Source organism: Erinaceus europaeus, unplaced genomic scaffold, assembly GCF_950295315.1.
Source record: "Erinaceus europaeus unplaced genomic scaffold, mEriEur2.1 scaffold_747, whole genome shotgun sequence".
Classification (NCBI taxonomy): Eukaryota; Metazoa; Chordata; class Mammalia; order Eulipotyphla; family Erinaceidae; genus Erinaceus; species Erinaceus europaeus.
Window position 1 is genome coordinate 42,622 of NW_026647509.1, and position 21,531 is coordinate 64,152.

Here is a 21,531-nt window from a genome sequence, read left to right on the forward strand (position 1 = left end):
AAGGATCCCGGTTCGAGCCCCGGGCTCCCCATCTGCAGGGGAGTCGCTTCACAGGCGGTGAAACAGGTCTGCAGCTGCCTGTCTGTCTCCCTCTGTTTTTAAAGAATTTATTAGGGGCTGGGCAGTAGCACAGCTGGTTAAGTGCACATGGAGCAAAGCGCAAGGATCCCGGTTCGAGCCCCTGGCTCCCCACCTGCAGGGGAGTCGCTTCCCAGGCGGTGAAGCAGGTCTGCAGGTGTCTGTCTTTCTCTCCCCCTCTCTGTCTTCCCCTCCTCCCTCCATTTCTCTCTGTCCTAGCCAACAACGATGGCATCAATAGCAACAACAATAATTACCACAACAGCAACAAAAGGGAAAAAATAAAAAAGTACTAATAATAATGATTGATGATGATAGAAATAATAGTAGTAAATGAGATATTCTAGAACGTGGTTCACACACACAGAGTGCTTTTCACTTTTTTCCTGTGTTGTGGACTTTCTTCTCTCTCTCTCTCGTTCATTTATTACCAGCAGAGAAAAATGATAGATAGATAGATGGATAGATGATAGTGGATGATTGATAAATAGATAGATTATTGATGGGTAGATGATATGGGTTGAGCATTATTTTTATAATTATCTGTCTATATTTATATATATTTTGCCCTTTTTATTTTAAAGATTATTTGTTTATTCCCTTTTGTTGCCCTTGTTGTTGTAGCCTTGTTGTGGTTATTATTGTTATTATTGATGTCATTCATTTTTGGATAGGACAGAGAGAAATGGAGAGAGGGAGGGAAGACAGAGAGGGGGAGAGAAAGACAGACACCTGCAGACCTGCTTCACCGCCTGTGAAGCGACTCCCCGGTAGGTGGGGAGTTGGGGGCTCGAACCGGGATCCTTATGCCGGTCCCTGCGCTTTGGGCCACCTGCGCTTAACCCGCTGTGCTACCACTGACTCCCAATTTTTCCCTTTTTCTTCCCCCCTATGGTCCTGCCTTCTCTTCCTTTCTAAGTCACATCTACACTTGTTATTACTTATGAATATCCTTCTCTTTTATTTTTCATCTCTCTGGGTCCTGATTGGGGCTCAAAGCCCTCTGGTCATCTTCCCCTTAACATTATGTCACTTTTAAAACCCTCTCTCTCTCTCTGTCTCACTTTTTTTTTTTCCTGGAGAAAAAGCTTCTCATGAGGCAACAATTCCCGGTTACCCCAAAAGCCATGATCAGATCTCTGTAGCATCTGCTTGCTGGAACCCCCCCCCCCGATATGATAAAGTTGTGTCTGAGGGGGCCATGAGGGGCTGGGGGGGGGTCCTGTTATCCACCCTGACGCTCTCCCTTCCCCAGGTGACCTGGACGAGGACATCATCCCAGAGGAAGACATCGTTTCCCGAAGCCAGTTCCCAGAGAGTTGGCTGTGGAGCATTGAGGAACTTGATGCAGTTGGGAAAGATGGGTGAGGCCTGGGGTAGCCCCTACTTCTGCCCACCCCACCCCCACCCAGGCCAGTGACTGGATGACTGAGTGATTTACAAGCACCTCCAACCTCCCCCACCCAAACTGGGCTAGCTATCAAATTTTCTTTTTTATTTATAAAAAGGAAACATTGATAAAACCATAGGACAAGACACAATTCCCACCACCAGAACTACATATCCCCTCCCCTCCCCTGATAGCTTTCCTATTCTTTATCCCTCTGGGAGTATGGACCCAGAGTCATTGTGGGATGCAGAAGGTGGAAGGTCTGGCTTCTATAACTGCTTCCCCACTGAACATGGGTGTTGACAGGTGGATCCATACTCCCAGCCTGTCTCTCTCTTTCCCTAGTGGGGCAGGGCTCTGGGGAGGTGGGTTCCAGGACATATTGGTGGGGTCGTCTGCCCAGGACCTTTTAATTTCTGTACACCACCCCCCTGGATATCTCCCAAACTGGGCCATTTGATTTTCCTGAATTTTCCAGATCTCTCAGTGGGGTTGTTTAACTTAAGTGTACCCCAGAGTCCCCCAAGCCAGATGGTTTGATTTGAAGGTTAATATCTGTGTACCACTCCATCCCCAGATTAAATAAACTAGGTCGTTTAATTTCTGGGCACCTCATTCCACCCCCCCCAGACTGGATCACTTACACACACACACACACACACACACACACACACACACACCCCAATATCTCTTTTTCTGGAACCACAACCCAACCTAAATGTGTGAGTCAAGTCACACACTTCGCTACCTAATGATATTCACCCCCCAAGACCCCCTGTGTCCTGCCCCTTGGGGTCCCTCCCAAACCATCTCTCCTCCTAAGCCTGCTCCTAACACCCCCTTCCTAATGCCCCCCTTCCAATGTCCCCCCAGAGTCTCTACGAAGACCATAGATGTCTTTTTGAAAGATTCCATCACCACTTGGGAGATCCTTGCCGTGAGCTTATCAGACAAGAAAGGTAAGAGAAGACACCTGCAGGGCAAAGCTTTGTGAGCGGTGAAGCAGGGCAGCAGGTGTCTCTCTGTCTCTCTCCTTTCCCCTTCCTTCTAGATTTCTCTGTCTCTATCCCAAATAAAAATAGTTTTAAAAGACCAATTTGAAACTCTAAAAATATAAGTGTTGTTTTTGGATGAAGGTTCATTGATTGATTTTTGTCACCGGGGCTATGGTGGGGCTCAGAGCCCACATAAATTTACATTTCCCTGTGCCTTCTTTAATAACAGAGGGTGAGAGACATAAAGAGACAGAGAGACAGGCAGAAAGAGAGACACCTGTAACAGCATTCAGGAAGCTTCCCTTCTGTAAGGACTGAAGCTGAGTACTTGCATATAATAACGTCTGTGCACTACTGGTTGTACCCAGCTCATTTACTTGAGAGAGAGAGAGAGAGAGAGAGAGAGAGAGAGAGAGAAAACCATATCATCACATTGGCACATGCAGCGCCAAGGATTGAACTCAGGGTCCCACGCTTGAAAGTTCAATTCTTTTATCCATTTTGCTACCTTCCAGGCTACCTGACTAATTGTTGTCAATGATCTGTTTTGATAGCACCTCATAAAGAATTTGGGTCCGTACTTCCAGAGGGGGAGAAATGTTAAGGGGACATGATTTGGGGACTCTGAACCCCAATTCCATCAGGACCCAGAGAGAAAAATGAGGAAATAAAAAAGAAGGGCATTCAGAAGTAATAACAGGTGTAGGTGTGACTTAGAAAGGAAGAGAAGGCGGGACCGTAGGAAAAATATGACCAACTATATATAAATATAGATAGTTCTAGAAAGAATAGTCAAACCATATCTGTGACCTTAGGAGAACCAGTGCAGTTTCCAATGGAGGGAACTGGGGACACCAAACTCTGGTGGTGGGAAAGGTGTGGAATTAGACCCCGTAATTTCAAAAATCGATATTAAACCACCAATAAAATAAAAAAAGTAAAGTTTTGTTTCTGGGCTGGTGAAAGAGCTCACTTTGGTAGTATGCTACTTTGTCAGGTGTGTGACCTAGGTTCAAGCCCAGGTCCCATGGTATTAGAGAAAGTTTTGAGAGGGGGACAGGTGGTGGCATACCTGAGTGAGTGCACATACTACAATGCGCAAGGACCCGAGTTCAAGCCCCCGGTCCTCACTTGGAGAGGGAAAGCTTTGCAAGTGGTGAAGCAGGGCTGCAGGTGTCTCTCTGTCTTTCTCCCTCTCTATCATTCCCTTTTTTCTCAATTTCTGACGGTCTCTATCCGATAAACAAATAAAGATAATAAAATATCTTGGGAGTCAGGCGGTAGCGCAGTGGGTTAAGCGCAGGTGGCGCAAAGCACAAGGACCGGTGGAAGAATCCAGGTTCAAGCTCCTGGCTCCCCACTTGTAGGGGAGTCACTTCACAGGTGGTGAAGCGGGTCTGCAGGTGTCTGTCTTTCTCTTCCCCTCCTCTCTCCATTTCTCTCTGTCCTATCCAACAACAATGACATCTATAACAACAACAATAACTACAGCAATAAAACAACAAGGGCAACACAAGGGAATAAATAAATAAACTAAATATTAAAATATATATATATCTTAAAAAGAAAAAATTTTGTTGGTGGGGTCTCTCTCTGTGTGTGTGTGTCTCTCTCTCCTGGACTCAACCAATAACATTGAGTTTCTCAGCTTCTCCAAAGCATGCAGACCCTAAAGGGATGAAGCCCCCTCCCCCCAGATTTGACTTTAACGGTGACCTCTGTCCACCCCAACTCTCCCATCTGGCCAGGGATCTGCGTGGCGAATCCCTATGAGATCACGGTGATGCTGGATTTCTTCATCGACCTGCGTCTGCCTTACTCTGTGGTCCGCAACGAACAGGTGGAGATCAGAGCTGTCCTCTACAACTACCGCTCAATGAAGATTAAGGTGGGTCCCTGGGGTGGGGGATGGAGAGGAGGAGCAGAAAGAAAGGGTGGGGAGGGCCGGGCTTGTGCCCTTGACAAAAATCTGTCTTTCCTGCCTCTCCCCATTCCCTCCCCCACACCCCTGGCAGGTGCGGGTGGAGCTGTTGTATAACCCAGCCTTCTGCAGCATGGCGACCGCCAAGAAACGCCATGTGCAGACGGTGGAGATCCAGCCCAAGTCCTCTGTGTCTGTGCCTTATGTCATCGTGCCCCTCAAGGTGGGCCAGGTGGAGGTGGAGGTCAAGGCCGCTGTGTACAACCACTATGTCAGCGACGGTGTGAAGAAGAACTTGAGGGTCGTGGTGAGTCTTGAGCTTGGTCATCAATCTATCATCTTTCTCCCCATCTATTATCTGTCTGTCCATCTATCAGCTGTTTATAATCTAACCACCTATGTATCATCTATCTACCTACCTATCTATCTACTATGTATATATATCATCTATTTATCTATGTATCTATATCTATCCATCATCTATCATCTATCTATGTATATCTATCATCTATTTATCTATGTATCTCTATACATCCATCATCTATCTATCATCTATCTATCTATCTCCCTCTCCCCCTCTTAATTCCTCTTGGTCTTATCAAATGACCTTTTTTTTCTTTTTTCTTTTTTTTTTAAAGAATTTATTTATTTATTCATGAGAAAGATAGGAGGAGAGAAAGAACCAGACATCACTCTGGTACATGTGCTGCTAGGGATGGAACTCGGGACTTCATGGTTGAGAATCCAATGCTTTATCCACTGTGCCACCTCCCGGACCACACTTTTTTTTCTTTGCCAGAGCACTGCTTAGCTCTGGTTTATGGTGGTATAGAGGGTCAAACGTGCTCCTAGCAAATAACAAAAGAAAGAATTACAAAGGCTACCTGGAATACTGGATTTGCATAGGCACCAAGCCCCAGCAATGACCCTGGTAGCAAAAATAATAACATAAAATAACATTAAATCAAAACTTGTCTTCTCCACCATCATGCCAATATCATGATAATCCCCAGGACCATAGGACCTCTTTGCTTTATTTTTTAATTTTTATTTATAAAATACAAACACTGACAAAACCATAGGATAAGAGAGGTACAACTCCACACAATTCCCACCACCAGATCTCCATATCCCTTCCCCTGATAGCTTTCTCATTCTCTATCCCTCTGGGAGTATGGACCAAAGGTCATTGTGGGATGCAGAAGGTGGAAGGTCTGGCTTCTGTAATTGCTTCCCCGCTGAACATGGGCGTTGACAGGTGGATCCATACTCCCAGCCTGTCTCTCTCTTTCCCTAGTGGGGCAGGGCTCTGGGGACGCAGAGCTCCACGACACATGGGTGGGGTTGTCTGTCCAGGGAAGTCAGGTTGGTATCATGGTTGCATCTGGAACATGGTGGCTGAAAAAAAGAGTTAACATGTATAAACAAACAGATTGTTGACTCATCATGAGCCCAAAGGCTGGAATATTGCAGATGAAGATTTGGGGTCTCCGTTTTGGAAATAGCTAGTAGGTCTGTTTTATGTAATTCCCACAGGGGCTGTGACTGAACTCAATTTTGTCTGAGCCTGACATCTGACATGCAGGCGGACCCAAGTTATTATCTGGGGAGATGATGTCATGGCTGGAAAAAGGACCAGAAAGCTGGATCAGGGAAGAGAGTAGCTCCCAAATATGGGAAAGGGGTATAAATATTGTTGACTGCAAACCCCATCGATTTGATGTCATCTGGGGCCCATATTCAGCTTAGGAGCCTGTGTGAGCTCTGCATCCCTGTAGATCTGAGCTCACATTCTGTGGTCATGAGTAGGAACGTTCCAAGCTGCCCCAGTATCAGGACCCATCTTCCTCAGGTGGTAGATAGAGTATCTTTTCCAACCTCCCTTCGGAAGATGGAACATTCTCTACCATTTTTGATCCACGTTGAGGGCGAGGCATGGGAGCTCTTTGGTGCATTGTCTCTGTGTGTGCCTGTCTGTCCTTTCATTCCCACCCTCCCTGCGCTGTGCAGCCGGAAGGAGTCAGAGTCAACAAGACGGTGGCTGTCCGAACGCTGAATCCTCAAGTCCTGGGTCAACGTAAGTCAGCCCAGAAGAGGGATGGGGGGTGGGGGTGGGAAGAGCTTGGTGCCATCTTGCTCTCTCTCTCTCTCTCTCTCTCATCGGCTCACAGAGGGTGTACAGCGAGAGGAGATCCCAGCGGCAGACATCAGTGACCAAGTCCCAGACACAGACATAGAGACCAAAATCCTTCTGCAAGGTGAGAGGTGCTTTTTTTTGGGGGGGGACCTTAGGAGGGGAGGGGCTGGGGAGAATCTAGAGGAGGGGGCCAGCTTTATTTAACTCACACCTCTCTCCGTTAAAATTAGGATATCTCATGGGAGATGGCTTAGTGGATAGAGCCCACACTTCACTATGAGTGGCTGATGTTCCAGTGTCATAGACAGCACCGAGGGAGCCCATGGAGGGTGGGCAGGGCTGTGGGGTCTCTCCTCTCTCAGCACCAGGCACAGCACCCAGGGAGCCCATGGAGGGTGGGCAGGACTGTGGGGTCTCTCCTCTCTCAGCACCCTGCACAGCACCCAGGGAGCCCATGGAGGGTGGGCAGGGCTGTGGGGTCTCTCCTCTCTCAGCACCAGGCACAGCACCCAGGGAGCCCCATGGAGGGTGGGCAGGGCTGTGGGGTCTCTCCTCTCTCAGCACCAGGCACAGCACCCAGGGAGCCCATGGAGGGTGGGCAGGGCTGTGGGGTCTCTCCTCTCTCAGCACCATGCACAGCACCCAGGGAGCCCCATGGAGGGTGGGCAGGGCTGTGGGGTCTCTCCTCTCTCAGCACCAGGCACAGCACCCAGGGAGCCCATGGAGGGTGGGCAGGGCTGTGGGGTCTCTCCTCTCTCAGCACCAGGCACAGCACCCAGGGAGCCCATGGAGGGTGGGCAGGGCTGTGGGGTCTCTCCTCTCTCAGCACCATGGACAGCACCCAGGGAGCCCATGGAGGGTGGGCGGGGCTGTGGGGTCTCTCCTCTCTCAGCACCCTGCACAGCACCCAGGGAGCCCATGGAGGGTGGGCAGGGCTGTGGGGTCTCTCCTCTCTTAGCACCAGGCACAGCACCCAGGGAGCCCATGGAGGGTGGGCAGGGCTGTGGGGTCTCTCCTCTCTCAGCACCACGGACAGCACCCAGGGAGCCCCATGCAGGGTGGCTGTGTTGTCTGGTCTATAATCTTTCTTCTTTTCCTTTCTTTTTAAATGTTTTCTTTCTCTCTTTCCTTTTCTCTTTCTTCCTCCTAAGGTATATAGTAGTGGAAGCCCACGACATAGCTCAGTAGCTAGAGTGTTGGATTTACAACATGAGATGCCAAGTTAAATTCCACATATATTTAAATTAGAAACAACTTCTGGGGAAGTCCAAGAGCATACATCTATGAGAGAGAGAGAGAGAGAGCGAGAGGACACTCACTGGTTATGATGAATTTGGTCAGCCTGAATTTGAGCCCCAGCACCACATGAGACAGTCTGAGGTATCTCTCTCTCTGTCTCCCCCTCTCTCCATCTCCACTTCTCTAACCTTATTGAAAAACTAGCCTGGGAATGGTCAAATCAGGCAGGTGTAAGGCTACAGCTCTGCAAAGTTAATAAACATAATCATGGCCCAGGATTGGTTTGATGGATAAAGTGTTGGGCTCTCGGGCATGAGGTTCCAAGTTTGAGGCCTGGTATTGCTTGTGCTAGAGTCATACTCTGATTCTCTCTCTCTCTCTCTCTCTCTCCCCATCTCTCTCTCTCTCCCCATCTCTCTCTCCCCATCTCTCTCTCTCAATCTCTCTCTCCCCATCTCTCTCTCTCCCCATCTCTCTCTCTCCCCATCTCTCTCTCTCCCCATCTCTCTCTCCCCATCTCTCTCTCTCAATCTCTCTCTCCCCATCTCTCTCTCTCCCCATCTCTCTCTCTCCCCATCTCTCTCTCTCTCCATCTCTCTCTCCCCATCTCTCTCTCTCCCCATCTCTTTCTCTCCCCATCTCTCTCTCCCCATCTCTCTCTCCATCTCTCTCTCCCCATCTCTCTCTCTCTCTCTCTCTCTCACACACACACACACACACACACACACACACACAATGTTCTCAGTCTTATGAGATGAGCTGAAATAGATATAATACGTATAATTAATTTAACTTATTATTTCTTGAGCCGGAGCCCTGCTCAGCTCTGGCTGATGGTGGTGCGAGGCATTGAACCTGGGACCTCAGGGTCTCAGGCCAGAAAATCTTTTGCATAATCACTATGTTGTGTCCCCTGTCCTTAAAATAGATAGTTAAAAAAAGAAAAAGAAAAAGAAAAGAAAACCAAGTTCCAGGCTGTACCATGGTTCCCCCTCCTTTAAAACTTTTTTTATTTATAAAAAGGAAACACTGACAAAAACCATAGGAGAAGAGGGTACAACTCCACTCTGTGGTGTCCTTTTGATAACTCTTGGTTATTTTACTTTCTGTGGTTTTAGCCACAGCATTGAACCATGATCGGGGGAAAATATTGACACACCAGAACCTCTGCTGAGGGCAAGACCACATCTTTGGAATCATCATGCTCACCCATCCCTGGTCCCACTCTGGAAACCTCAGCCTTGCCAGGAGCATGTGTGTAACGGAGCAGCCAGTGTCAGTCATCTGTGTGGCACCACAGAGCACATTCTGTGCACTAACGGGCTCCATCTGTGTTGACTTTGACAGTGTGTTGTAGTTCATAACATTGTTTATTTGTTTTAATGAGAGAGGGATATCCATAGAGAATGAGAGAGTCAGAAAGGAAGAGGGAGAGAGGGAGAGAGGGAGAGAGGGAGAGAGAGAGAGAGAGAGAGAGAGAGAGAGAGAGACCAGAGCCCTGCTCCATTCTGACTGATGGTGGTGCTGGGACCTGAATCTGGGACCTCAGAGCCTGAGGCAGGAGGGTCTTTTTGCATCATGAAGATACTGTCTCCATGTCCCTTTTTGTTGTTGATTTGTAAGAGCTCTTTATATATGTAGAGGTTGTTTTTTTTTCATACCAGAGCCCTACTCAGTTCTGGTTGATGGTAGTGCTGGGGATTGAGCCTCGGACCTCAGAACCTCAGGCAGAAGAGTCCTTTGCATGATTATATTGTTTTTCTAGCCTTGCCTTTTTCTGGTTAGTTCATGAGGACTCTTTGCATATATATGCTTAGCCCTGGCTGACAGTGGTGCTGGGAATTGAACCCAGGAGCTCAGAGCGTCAGACAGGCAAGTCTTTTTGCAGAACCATTATACTACCCATTTTAGCCCTAAATATTTATTTATTAATACAGTGGAGAGAGAAGTATAGCCTCTCTCTGGCTACATGCTATGCTGGGAATTGAACCCAAGACCTCACGCTTGAGACCCCAGTGCTTTATCCATTGCACTGATTCCTGGAGTGCATGTCAACATTTTAAAAAAGATTCCTTCATTTATAAATGGGCAAGAGAAAAGCAGCGTATCACTTCAGCATGTGTGATGCCAAGGTCTGAACTCAGGACCTCATGCTCGAAAGTCCACCACACTAATTCCTGAACTTCAAAATCAGCTTTTTATAAACTGGATTTAGGGAGTGAGTAAGACACATAGGTCCCCTGATCCTGTCTATCCCAGTCCCAAGCACCGTCCTTGCCTCCCTCATTGCCCCCTCCCTCGGCAAGGGATGGTGGGTGTGATGGCAGGCACGGCTGCAGCCTTTGTGTCCTCCATCTGCTGCAGGGACCCCGGTGACCCAGATGACCGAGGATGCCATCGACGGGGAGCGCCTGAAGCATCTGATCATCACGCCGTCGGGCTGCGGGGAGCAGAACATGATTGGCATGACGCCCACAGTCATTGCCGTCCACTACCTAGACAGCACTGAGCAGTGGGACAAGTTTGGCCTGGAGAAGCGGCAGGTGTCCCTGGAACTCATCCGCAAGGGTGCGTTGCCCCAACAAACACCCCTCTGTGCTTCCTGAGACCCCTCCACCTCGAAGCCCTGCTCCCAGAAGCTCTATCCTCCCAGAAGCCCCCACTCCATGGTGAGATATCTCCCCTTCTGGGCCCCCCTGAGCTCCCTCTTTGAGTTTCCTGCTTCCCTGCAGGGTACACCCAGCAGCTGGCATTCCGACAGCCCAACTCAGCCTATGCCGCCTTCCTGAACCGGGCACCCAGCACCTGGTGAGTGTCCTGGGGTGGGGGTTCACATCTCCTCTTTATACACAACCCCAGAACAAGTTCTGTGTCCCAGTTGTGGGCCACCTGGGCTGCCCTCCAGCCACACAGCTTGGTGCACTTGACTCCATCTCCCTGTAGAGTTAGGGTCCCCCTGGGTCAGGCACCTGGATGCACCTGTCAGCTCTGGCGTATTTAGCCCTCACCCTCAGACACAGAAGTTGGACACCCCCCGCCCCCTGGCCTGCACATTGGCTGGCTGGCATGACAGTCTTGGGATCTTGATGCTGATTGGCTGGTACACACTCTCTTCCTCCCCAGGCTCACCGCCTATGTGGTGAAGGTCTTTGCTCTGGCGGCCAACCTCATCGCCATCGACTCCCAGGTCCTGTGTGGTGCCGTCAAATGGCTCATCCTGGAGAAGCAGAAGCCAGACGGGGTCTTCCAGGAGGACGGGCCTGTGATCCATCAGGAAATGATTGTAAGGGGCCTCCCCAGAGCAGATGAAAATGGGGGAGCTGGGCCCTTTTGAATATATTCTCTCTTCCTCTTTTCACTTCAGGAATCCCAATAACTCTTATGTTAATATTTCTGATGTTGCCTACTATTTCACAGAGGATTGTTTCATTTTTTCTGAAACCTTTCTTCTCTAACAGCTTTGAATTAACAGAGTGTGATATCTGTATCTTCTATTTTTATTTTTTATTTTTTAACCAGAGCACTGCTCAGCTCTGAATTATGGTGGTGCTGGGGGATTGAACCTGTAACTTTAGAGCCTCATGCTTGAGAGTCTCTTTGTATAACCATTATGCTATCCCCCCCGCCCTGGCTGTATCTTCTAGCATTGATATTCTCTCCTCAGCTAGATTTAGGCTACTTCCTAGGTCTACTACTTGATCATTAACTGTATCCAAAATGTCCTTCACACTCTGTGGCTCTGTTCAGTTTTTCTTCTTCTCCTTCTCCTTCTCCTTCTCCTTCTCCTTCTCCTCCTCCTCCTCCTCCTCCTCCTCCTCCTCCTCCTCCTCCTTCTCCTTCTCCTTCTCCTCCTCCTCCTTCTTCTTCTTTGTTTTGTAACTAGTGAAATGATCTCTCAGTTCTTAAATTTGTGTCTGTATGTTAAGTTTAGATTATCGAATGGCCTTCAAAGAGAGTTATCTGGATTCTATCTCTGATGTTTTTTCCAGGCCCTTAGAGGTTTGCTCATTTGTAACGTCTTCTAAGGACCAGTTGCTGCTGTGCAGATGTCCCCTCAGGCTAGTGCCAGTTCCCGTGAGAGTTAATGCGATATTCTCGAAGTGCCCTTCCCAATCAATCCTGTCCCGACACATCACTCCTGGTTATTTCCCTATAAAGCCCTTCTTCTTCCGCCCCTCACCCCTCTTGCCCGGTTTTCACCTCAGTGGTTAGACGCAGCAAAGGGTGGTCCAGGAGGTGGCCATTGTTGCTACCGCCACGTGGCCCGAACCACTGCGCTCTCACCCAACTCTGAGGTGCCCGTGTGAATAAAGATTTGTGTTCCCTCTCCGCTCTGGATCTCCCCTCTCTCTTCTCTGCAGTGCAGCCCAACAAGTTGCTTTTGAGATTTTGCACATGCAGCGGGGTTTCTGTTTGTGCATTTAGCACAGTTTCTGTCATTGAACCAGAAGCTAGTGGTATGATGACAATGTTTCTAGGTTATGTGGAGTGTGAGGAGAGAGGAGAAACAATTCTACCACATGCCACCAGGCTGATTTTGTGCCTGTGATGACAAAAGGATCTTGCTGCTGTGTTTCAGTCTGTACTGTGGTCTCTGGAAATTAGTAGCATAGAATAGCTGCTTTCTCTCTCTTTTTTTTTGCCTCCAGGGTTATTGCTGGGGCTCAGTTCCTGCACCATAAATCCACTGCTCCTGGAGGCCATTTTCCCCCTTTTGTTGCCCTTGTTGTTGTAGCCTTGTTGTGGTTATTATTTTTGTTGTTGATGTCGTTCGTTATTGGCTAGAATAGAGAGAAATGGAGAGAGGAGGGGGAGAGAAAGACAGACACCTGCAGACCTGCTTCAATGCCTGTGAAGCGACTCCCCTGCAGGTGGGGAGCTGGGGGCTGGAACCGGGATCCTTATGCCGCTCCTTGAACTTTGTGCCACGTGTGCTTAACCCACTGTACTACCGCCCAACCCCCTGCTTTTTGTTTTTTTGCCTCCAGGATTATCACTGGGGTTCAGTGCCAGCACTACAAATACTCTGCTCCTGGTGCCATTCCCCCCCCCCATTTTATTGAATAGGACAGAGAGAAATTGAACGAGGAGGGGGAGATAGAGAGACACCTTTCAACCTGCTTTGTTCCTTGTGAAGTGCCCCTCCCATAGGTGGGGAGCCTGGAGCTTGAACCCAGTTCTTTGCATGGGCCCTTGCGCTTAGTACTATGGGCGCTTAACTGGGTGCATCATCATCTGGCCTTCCTGAGCTACATTTTTTTTGGGGGGGGGTGAGTTCTCAAAAACAAACAAACAACAAACAAAAAATCTGGACTTATTTCAACACACTGCTGCATGGCTTAAGATCACATAGCTCAAGCTCTTGGCCAGGTGTTCTCTTGATACCTGACTGAACCCTTGTGAGCAGTTCATGATCTTGATGTTCCTAAGATCACAGGTTAGGCACTGAGAATTTCCCACCTTCTTGCAGCCAATGATGTGTTGTACTGTAGTTACTGAGATGGTTCTGGCTGCCAGCCACAAATGGCTTCTTCTGTCCTGAAAAATCTCTCCCTATTTCTACCCACAGTCCACTCGTACCTGCACTCACCTGTGGTTGAGCGAGTTTCTTCAGAATTCTTAGTGGTAGTCTGGTGAGGTTTCAAGTGATATTTCTCACTGCTTTAGTTGGTCAGGGGAGCAGCAAAGTGGTAGTGTGGCCACACCCACTTCTCTGGAAGTCCCCAAGGCTGGATTTCAATGTATGGGAGCTGGGAGGGGAGGTTCGTCACGGTCATGTTTCGCTCCCATGATATGCTACCTCTGGACAGTGCTTTCCAGCCCTAGGATATTTTCTTTTTTAAATTTTAAATTTTATTTATAAAAAGGAAACATTGATAAAACCATAGGATAAGAGGGGTACAACTCCACACAGTTCCCACCACCCAATCTCCATATCCCATCCCCTCCCCTGATAGCTTTCCTATTCTCTATCCCTCTGGGAGTATGGACCCAGGGTCATTGTGGGATGCAGAAGGTGGAAGGTCTGGCTTCTGTAATTGCTTCCCCGCTGAACATGGGCGTTGACAGGTGGATCCATACTCCCAGCCTGTCTCTCTCGTTCCCTAGTGGGGCAGGGCTCTGGGGAAGCAGAGCTCCAGGACACATTGGTGGGGTTGTCTGTCCAGGGAAGTCTAGGTGGCAAAAGTTAAATATCTCTTGTTTTAGTTGAGATATTTCCTTTGTCCATTTCTAGCACCCCAGAGTTTTTTTTAATTTTTTTTTATTTAAGAAAGGATTAGTGAACAAAAGCATAAGGTAGGAGGGGTACAACTCCACACAATTCCCACCACCCAATCCCCATAACCCACCCCCTCCCCTGATAGCTTTCCCATTCTCTATCCCTCTGGGAGCATGGACCCAGGGTCATTGAGGGTTGCAGAAGGTAGAAGGTCTGGCTTCTGTAATGGCTTCCCCGCTGAACATGGGTGTTGACTGGTCGGTCCATACCCCCAGTCTGCCTCTCTCTTTCCCTAGTAGGGTGTGTCTCTGGGGAAGCTGAGCTCCAGGACACATTGGTGGGGTCTTCCATCCAGGGAAGCCTGGCCAGCATCCTGGTGGCATCTGGAACCTGGTGATTGAAAAGAGAGTTAACATACAAAGCCAAACAAATTGTTGAGCAATCATGGATCCCAAGCTTGGAATAGTGGAGAGGAAGTGTTAGGGGGGTACTCACTGCAAACTCTAGTGTACTTCTGCTTTCAGGTATGTATTTTGCAGTAGTTTATGGATACGTGTGCACATAAGCTCTCTCTCACAGAAACTGGTGTATATCTAGGTTATGGGACTTTGTTAGAAAGTGAACTACCTGAGATGAAATTAGAGTGTACTATAAAAGGAAAGGTCTCACCCGAGTAATGAAGCTGAAGGGTTGTCATTCCACACGTGAAGTCTGCACCCCAGAGTTTCTTAGCTGCACAATTCCACGACCCCAGTGGTTTCTTTCTTTTATTCAAATGTCACACAGAGAGAGGCAGAGAAAGAGACAATGAAGAGACATCCCCACAGCATGCATGGATCTCCTAGGTGGGGATCAGAGGCTTGAACCCAGGTCCTGCATTTCAGATTTCAGGCTCGGGGAAAAAAAAAAGACCTAGGACATTTTCATATGCTGTTCCCATTGCCTGAAAATGCTTACCCTTCCACCTTTTAGAGAATGGAGTCCTAATAACTCTTCAAAGTGTGCCCCTCCCCATGTATCACACCCCTGATACTTATCCTCATGGTCCTGTCCAATACACATGTCATTTTTGTCCTTGTGTATATGTTGATCTGTATGATTCCTGTGGGAAGAACAGAATGAATTAATGGATAAGTGAATGGATGGATGGATGGATGGATGGATAGATGAATGGATGGATGGATGGATGAATGGATGGATGGATGGATGGATGGATGAATGGATGGATGGATGAAGGAAGAATTTTGTCCTCTTTAGTGGAGACACTAGGAAGATAATTAGGTCTGCCCTAACCTGCCAGTTCTTCCAGGTTGGTTGGGGACAATGGGTTGGTGTGTGTGTGTTGGGGATACTCTGGTGACCCTATTCCTGTTTCTCATTCTAGGGTGGCTTCAAGAATGCCGAAGAGAAAGATATGTCCCTCACTGCCTTTGTCCTAATCGCCCTGCAAGAGGCCAAGGATATCTGCGAGGGACAGGTCAATGTAAGTGTCCCCAGAGCATGCTTGTCTAGCAGAGCAATGTTCAATACCTCCCCCCACAAAACAGACACTGAGGGATTCAAGAAAAACTCACAGAATTCCCAGTATTTCTGGACAATCAGCTGAGTCCTTCATTAGAGAGATTCTCATGTAGTACTGAGTACTACAACCCAAAAGTTAAACAGCTCTTGTTTTAGTTTAAGTATTTTTATTGAAACTAAGGTTATCTCTGGGGCTCAGTGCCTGGATAGCAAACCCATAATTCCAGTGGCCATTTCTCCTCCTCCTCCTCCTTCTCCTTCTCCTTCTCCTCCTCCTCCTCCTCCTCCTCTCCTCCTCCTCCTTCTCCTTCTCCTTCTCCTCCTCCTCCTTCTCCTCCTCCTTCTTTCTCCTTCCTCCTCCTCCTCCTCCTCCTCCTCCTCCTCCTCCTCTTCTCCTTCTTCTTCTTCTTCTTCTTCTTCTTCTTCTTCTTCTTCTTCTTCTTCTTCTTCTTCTTCTTCTTCTTCTTCTTCTTCTTCTTCTTCTTCTTCTTCTTCATAGAGACACAATTAGAGAGGGAAAAGGAGAGACAAAGACAAAGACAGACAGAAAGACACTGACAGTCCTGCCTCACCACAAGTGAATGAAGCCTCCTCCTTACAAGTGGGGAGTGGGGGTTGAACTTGGGTCCTCATATGTGGTAATGAGCGGATCTGTGACTGGTGATTAATTAATGCTAGCTATGATGATGATCGCTCCTTGTGGTTTCTAAACTTGAGTTACACTAGTGTGTGGGTCCCTATCAAATGGTGACTTTCCCACACCATATGGAGAGCTGTCACATGAGTGGCTTGACATTGGCCATGGGAAGGAGTATTTACATCAGAGGAATTAACTGGAAATTGGCCATGGGGTGGGGATGAGTATTTATTTGCCCCATGGTAATTGACAACAGATAAACCAGAGTGTTTGACCTACTCTGACCTTTTTTTTTTTTCTCCAATTTTTTGTTGCCATTGTTATTGTTGTTGATGTTATTGTTATTGCTATTGTTGTTGTTGTTGGATATAACAGAGAGAAGTCATGCAAAAACCTGTGTAAGGATCCTGGTTTGAGCCCCCAGATCCCCACCTGCAGGGGAGTCGCTTCACAAGCGGTGAAGCAGGTCTGCAGGTGTCTATCTTTCTCTCCCCCTCTGTCTTTCTGTCTTCTCCTCCTCTCTCCATTTCTCTCTGTCCTATCCGACAATGACAATGTCAATAACAACAAGAATATTAGCTACAACAATAAAACAACAAGGGCAACAAGAGGGAATAAATAAATATGTAATATGTATTTAATATACTTATTTAAATATATAAAATATATTTTAAAATATTTATATATATATTTATATAGATAATATTTTTTAAAAAATTATAAAATAAGAATAGAGAGAAATCAGAGAGGAGGGGAAACAGAGAAGGGGAGAGAAAGACAGATGCCTGCAGAGCTGCTTCACCGCTTGTGGTGGGGAGCCAGGGACTCGAACTAGGATCCTTATGCCTTGACCCTCTTTCTCACAGAGCCTGGGACGCAGCATCGTTAAGGCTGGAGACTTCCTGGAAGCCCATTACCTGAACTTAAGGAGGCCCTACACTGTGGCCATTGCTGGATACGCCCTGGCGCAGTTGGGCAAACTGGAAGGTCGTCACCTTGAGAAATTTCTGAGCACAGCCAAAGGTGAGCTCCAGTCTGAGTAGGGGTAATGGGGACCCAGGGCTGGGGTGGTGGACAAGAGAGACCATTCTGACCTCAGTAGAGGCATCATGTACATGCAATGCTCCTCCACCCTGCTTAAAACATGAATTTTATGGAGGCAAGGTGGTGATGCACCTGGTTAAGCTCACACATTACGGTGCTCAAGGTCCCAGGTTCAAGCCCCCACACCCCACCTTCAAGGGGAAATCTTCACCAGTGATGCAGCAGAACTGCAGGCTTCCCTTTTGTCTCTTTCCGTCTCGATCTCCCCTTCCCTCTCAATTCTCTCCACCTCTATCCAATTATAAACAAATAATAATAAATACATTTTTAAAAAAAAAATTCATTCCTCAGATGAAACCCAGGACTCTCTGAAAGGCAGGACAAAAGCCCTCCTTAGTCTTCAGCAGTCATTCAAGCTACATTTTGTGCTGGGCTAGAGATAACTAACCAGGAATTGGGGGAGTGGTACTCTAAAAAGCGGAATAAGCATAAGCAAAGTCTCAGAAGCTAGAATGAGCACGGTGAGGGGGAAGAGTTTCCCCCTTCATCCTCTGGACCACAGCTCAGAATCCTGTTGGAGGGGTGAAGGCTGGGTTGGGAATAGAGAGAGTGAGACGGAGAGCTTTGAATGTTGGCCGGGTGGCCAGTACGAGTCTTTATCGGAGCTTCCTTGGTGCCCTCGTTGCATTGGAGAGAACAGAGAGCAGAGGGGTATTTGGTTTCTCTCTGCAGAGAAGAACCGCTGGGAGGAGCCTGGTCAGAAACTCTACAACGTGGAGGCCACATCCTACGCCCTCTTGGCCCTGCTAGAGCTCAAGGACTTCGACTCCGTGCCACCCGTTGTGCGCTGGCTCAATGAGCAGAGATATTACGGCGGTGGCTATGGTTCCACCCAGGCAAGTGACTCCCCACCCCCAATCCCCTGAACACTGGAATCTCAACCCCCTTGGCCTGCCAGTGGGATTCAGAGAAGACAATGAGGCCGACAGACATGCTTCTCCCATTCCAGAGTGATGGAATGACACTTCCACTGCCCAGAGTGGTGACAGAGATCTGGTGTTCATAGCCCCTCTGTGGATTCTTGACTTCATTCTGAAACCCCTCAGTTTCTCTTTCCTTCTTGGTGTCCAGACTAGGGCTCTTAAGGTCCAGATTCTGTCATGAGCACTTCTTTTCCCTTGGCGATTCTCGATCACTTTCTCAGTTCTACCAGGAACTTTCTGACAGGAAGTTCCACCGTCTTGTTTTGTCTCTCTGGTGGGTGCTAAATTATGTTCTCAGTTTTTCCAGGCCTTCTCAAAGATCTCTTTCTCTCTCTCTGCCTGTTGGGTTCTAGACTATGTTCTTGATTCACTCCAGCTCTTTGGGTGTTTCCTCTGGGTTCTAGATCAAGCTCGCAGCCATCGTGTCGCATGATCTAAACCTCCTTCTCCCCTTCCCTGTGGGCTCTAGACCATGAGTGTAGTAATCTCACATTCCAGCAACCTCAGGCTATACTCTGACACAGATCCCCTTCTTCTTGCTGGGCTCCGTTTCCCCCTGGAATTCTAGATCATTTCCCTTGATTTCAAGATTTCCCTGAATCTGTTCTAAATCCATCTCTTCCCATTTCTGGATCTTTAGTTTTAGATCTACCATTCCCAGGGCCTTCTAGGTCTCTATGGTCTTGTCTATGCATCTGTCCTTTGGGGATTTCTAGAAGATGCCTTTAGTGCTCAGCATCTAATAGCCACTAGTCTCTCTCTCTCTCTCTCTCTCTCTCTCTCTCTCTCATTGGTTCTAAGTTGACAGTTTTAAGTACCATCATCCCTGGGTCTGAGATTTCCTTGCTTGGAGAGTTCTAGAACATGTCTTTGGCGGCCAATGCTCCCCGGGTCTTACCCCTCACTCACTCTGGTGAGTTCTGGGCCACAGAATTCCTCTTCTTTCCTGAATCTCTGCCTCCTCACAAGATTCTAAACACAGCCCCCAGCCACCACCCACCCCCCACCACCTACCCCACCACCCAGCTCATCTTTCTTCCTCTCTTTTCTGGGTTCCAGGCCACCTTCATGGTGTTCCAAGCCCTGGCCCAGTACCAGAAGGACGTCCCCAACCACAAGGACTTAAACATGGATGTCTCCATCAACCTTCCCAGCCGCAGCAGCCCAGTCATTCATCGCCTCTCCTGGGAATCAGCCAGCCTGCAGCGATCAGAAGCGGTACAACCAAGTCCCCTGGGTCCTGTACACACCCTATACCAGCTGGCATTTTGAGGGAGTGGGGTGGGAGCCTGAGGGAGGACAGACAACCACTTCAGCTGGCAGGAGGGAAGTCTTGGACTCTCAACACCCCCCCTTCTCTCTCTTCGCCCACTCCCTGCAGACTAAGGAGAATGAGGACTTTCGTCCTGACCGCCAAGGGGAAGGGAGAAGGCACCTTATCCGGTGAGCAGAAGGGAACACTTTCTCTCAGCCCCCTCTGCCCCCTCCATAGGGGACCTTTCTGTTTCCCAAGACCCAGGAAGCCAACTGTCCTCTCTCCCTGTCCATCTCCCCAGGTGGTAACCATGTACCATGCCAAGGTCAAAGAAAAGACCACCACTGCAAGAAGTTTGACCCTTAGGGTAATCACACGGCCAGCCCCAGAAACAGGTAAAAGCAGTGAAGACTCTCATGTCCTCTCACCAATTCTCCCACCCCCCCCCCTTTTTTTTTTTTTTCCTACCAGAGCACTGTTCAGCTCTGGCTTATGGTGGTGGAGGGGATTGAACCTGGGACTTTGGAGTCTCAGGCATGAAAGTCTCTTTGCATAACCATTATGCTATCTCCCCTGCCCATTTTTTAATTTTTAATTTATTACTGGATAGAGACACAGAGAGAAATTGAGAGGGGAGGGGGAGACAGGGAAGGAGAGAGACAAAGAGACACCTGCAGCCCTGCTTCACCACTTGTGAAGCTTCCCTCGGCAGGTGGGGACCAGGGGCTTGAACCTAGAGCTTTGTGCACTGTAATGTGAATGCTCAAACAGGTGCACCCCAACCTAATCTCTTACCTTCCCCCCTTTCCTCAGTTGGGGGGGGGGCAGGGATCTCTCTCCCTCTCATCTTTTCATTTAGGGACTTGTTCATTTATTCATGAGAGAGGGGAGAAAGAGAAGCAGAAAGGGGGCCGGGTGGGCGGCGCACCTGGTTGAGCGCACATGTTACAGTGCACAAGGACCCAGGTTCAAGCCCTGGAAGGGGGAAGCTTTGCAAGTGGTGAAGCAGGGCTGCAGGTGTCTCTCTGTCTCTCTGTCCCCCCTTTCATCTCAATTTCTGGCTGTCTCTATCTAAGAAATAAAGATAATAAAAAAATGAAGAGAGAGAGAGAGAAAGAGAGAGGAGAGAGAGAGGCAGGGTCTCCCTCTGGCACATGCAGTGCCTGGGATCGAACTCAGGACTTTGTGTTCAAGAGTCCAAGGCTGTATCCACTGTGCCACTTTCTGGGCTATGCTCTGTTCATTCATTGTTCTCCTGTCCCCTTCCAGTCAGGAGGCCACAGGAGGCCAAGCGTACATTGTTCCTGGACATCTGTACCAGGTGAGAAACGAGATCACTCCTGGCCTACCCCTTGGCCCTCCCCCTGCCTTCCGCAAGACTCTGCCCTCAAACCATTGCCCCATGTCCTTTATCCATTTCTAGCACCCCTAGAGTCTCTTAGCTGCACAATTCCACCACCCCCCAGTGGTTTCTTTCTTTTCTTTTTTTTTTTTTTTCAAATATCACAGAGAGAGAGAGACAGAGAGACAGAGAAGAGAGAGCCTCACAGCACCTACCTTGCATGGCGCTTCTAGGTGGGCGTCAGGGAATTGAGCCCAGGTCCTCACACGTGGCGGAGTGTGTACTCTACTGGTTAAGCCACCTCTGAGCCCCACCCTGACTGTTAAAAGTTTGCCTCAGGCGTGTTTGCAGTGGGAAAGCCAGAGGTCCTGGGTTTGAGCCCTGGCATCACATGCGTCAGAGTGGTTCTGTCTCTCCTCATTCCTTTAATAAAGGAAGAAAGAAAAAAAGAAGAGAAGGCATGAGGGTAGGAGAAAAGAGAGGGAAGAAGGAAGAGGGGGAGAAACAGAGAGGAGGAAGTAGGGAAGGAGAAGGAAGAAGAGGAAGGGGAGGAGGAAGATAAGGAGAAGTGAGGAGGCAGAAGAAGAGAAGGAGAGGAAGGGGAGGATGACAAGAAGGAGCAAGAAGAGAGAGAAAGGCAAAGGGGGTGGAGAGGAGGGGAAGGAGGAAGAAAAAGGGGAGAAGAAGGAGGAAGAGGAGGAGGAGCATGAGGAGGAGGGATTTCCCCTGACTGTCCAACTGAGGAGGAATGGTGAAAGTCACCACACTT

The 21,531-nt window shown here is 48.5% G+C and overlaps 1 protein-coding gene across 1 annotated transcript in view; it reads left to right on the forward strand.

The window, feature by feature from the left end:
* LOC103115217 (complement C3-like) overlaps positions 1-20,763 on the forward strand; it is a 40,907-nt gene extending 20,144 nt beyond the window's left edge. The window contains 17 exon segments of the mRNA XM_060184092.1: positions 1,334-1,442; positions 2,342-2,427; positions 4,212-4,351; positions 4,479-4,691; positions 6,395-6,461; positions 6,556-6,642; positions 10,125-10,328; positions 10,493-10,568; positions 10,884-11,043; positions 15,365-15,463; positions 17,005-17,161; positions 17,915-18,078; positions 19,225-19,383; positions 19,547-19,564; positions 19,566-19,606; positions 19,721-19,815; positions 20,690-20,763. Of these exon segments, the coding sequence (XP_060040075.1) occupies positions 1,334-1,442; positions 2,342-2,427; positions 4,212-4,351; positions 4,479-4,691; positions 6,395-6,461; positions 6,556-6,642; positions 10,125-10,328; positions 10,493-10,568; positions 10,884-11,043; positions 15,365-15,463; positions 17,005-17,161; positions 17,915-18,078; positions 19,225-19,383; positions 19,547-19,564; positions 19,566-19,606; positions 19,721-19,815; positions 20,690-20,745 (1,931 nt within the window). The 3' untranslated portion in view covers positions 20,746-20,763.
* The last annotated feature ends 768 nt before the right edge of the window (positions 20,764-21,531 follow it).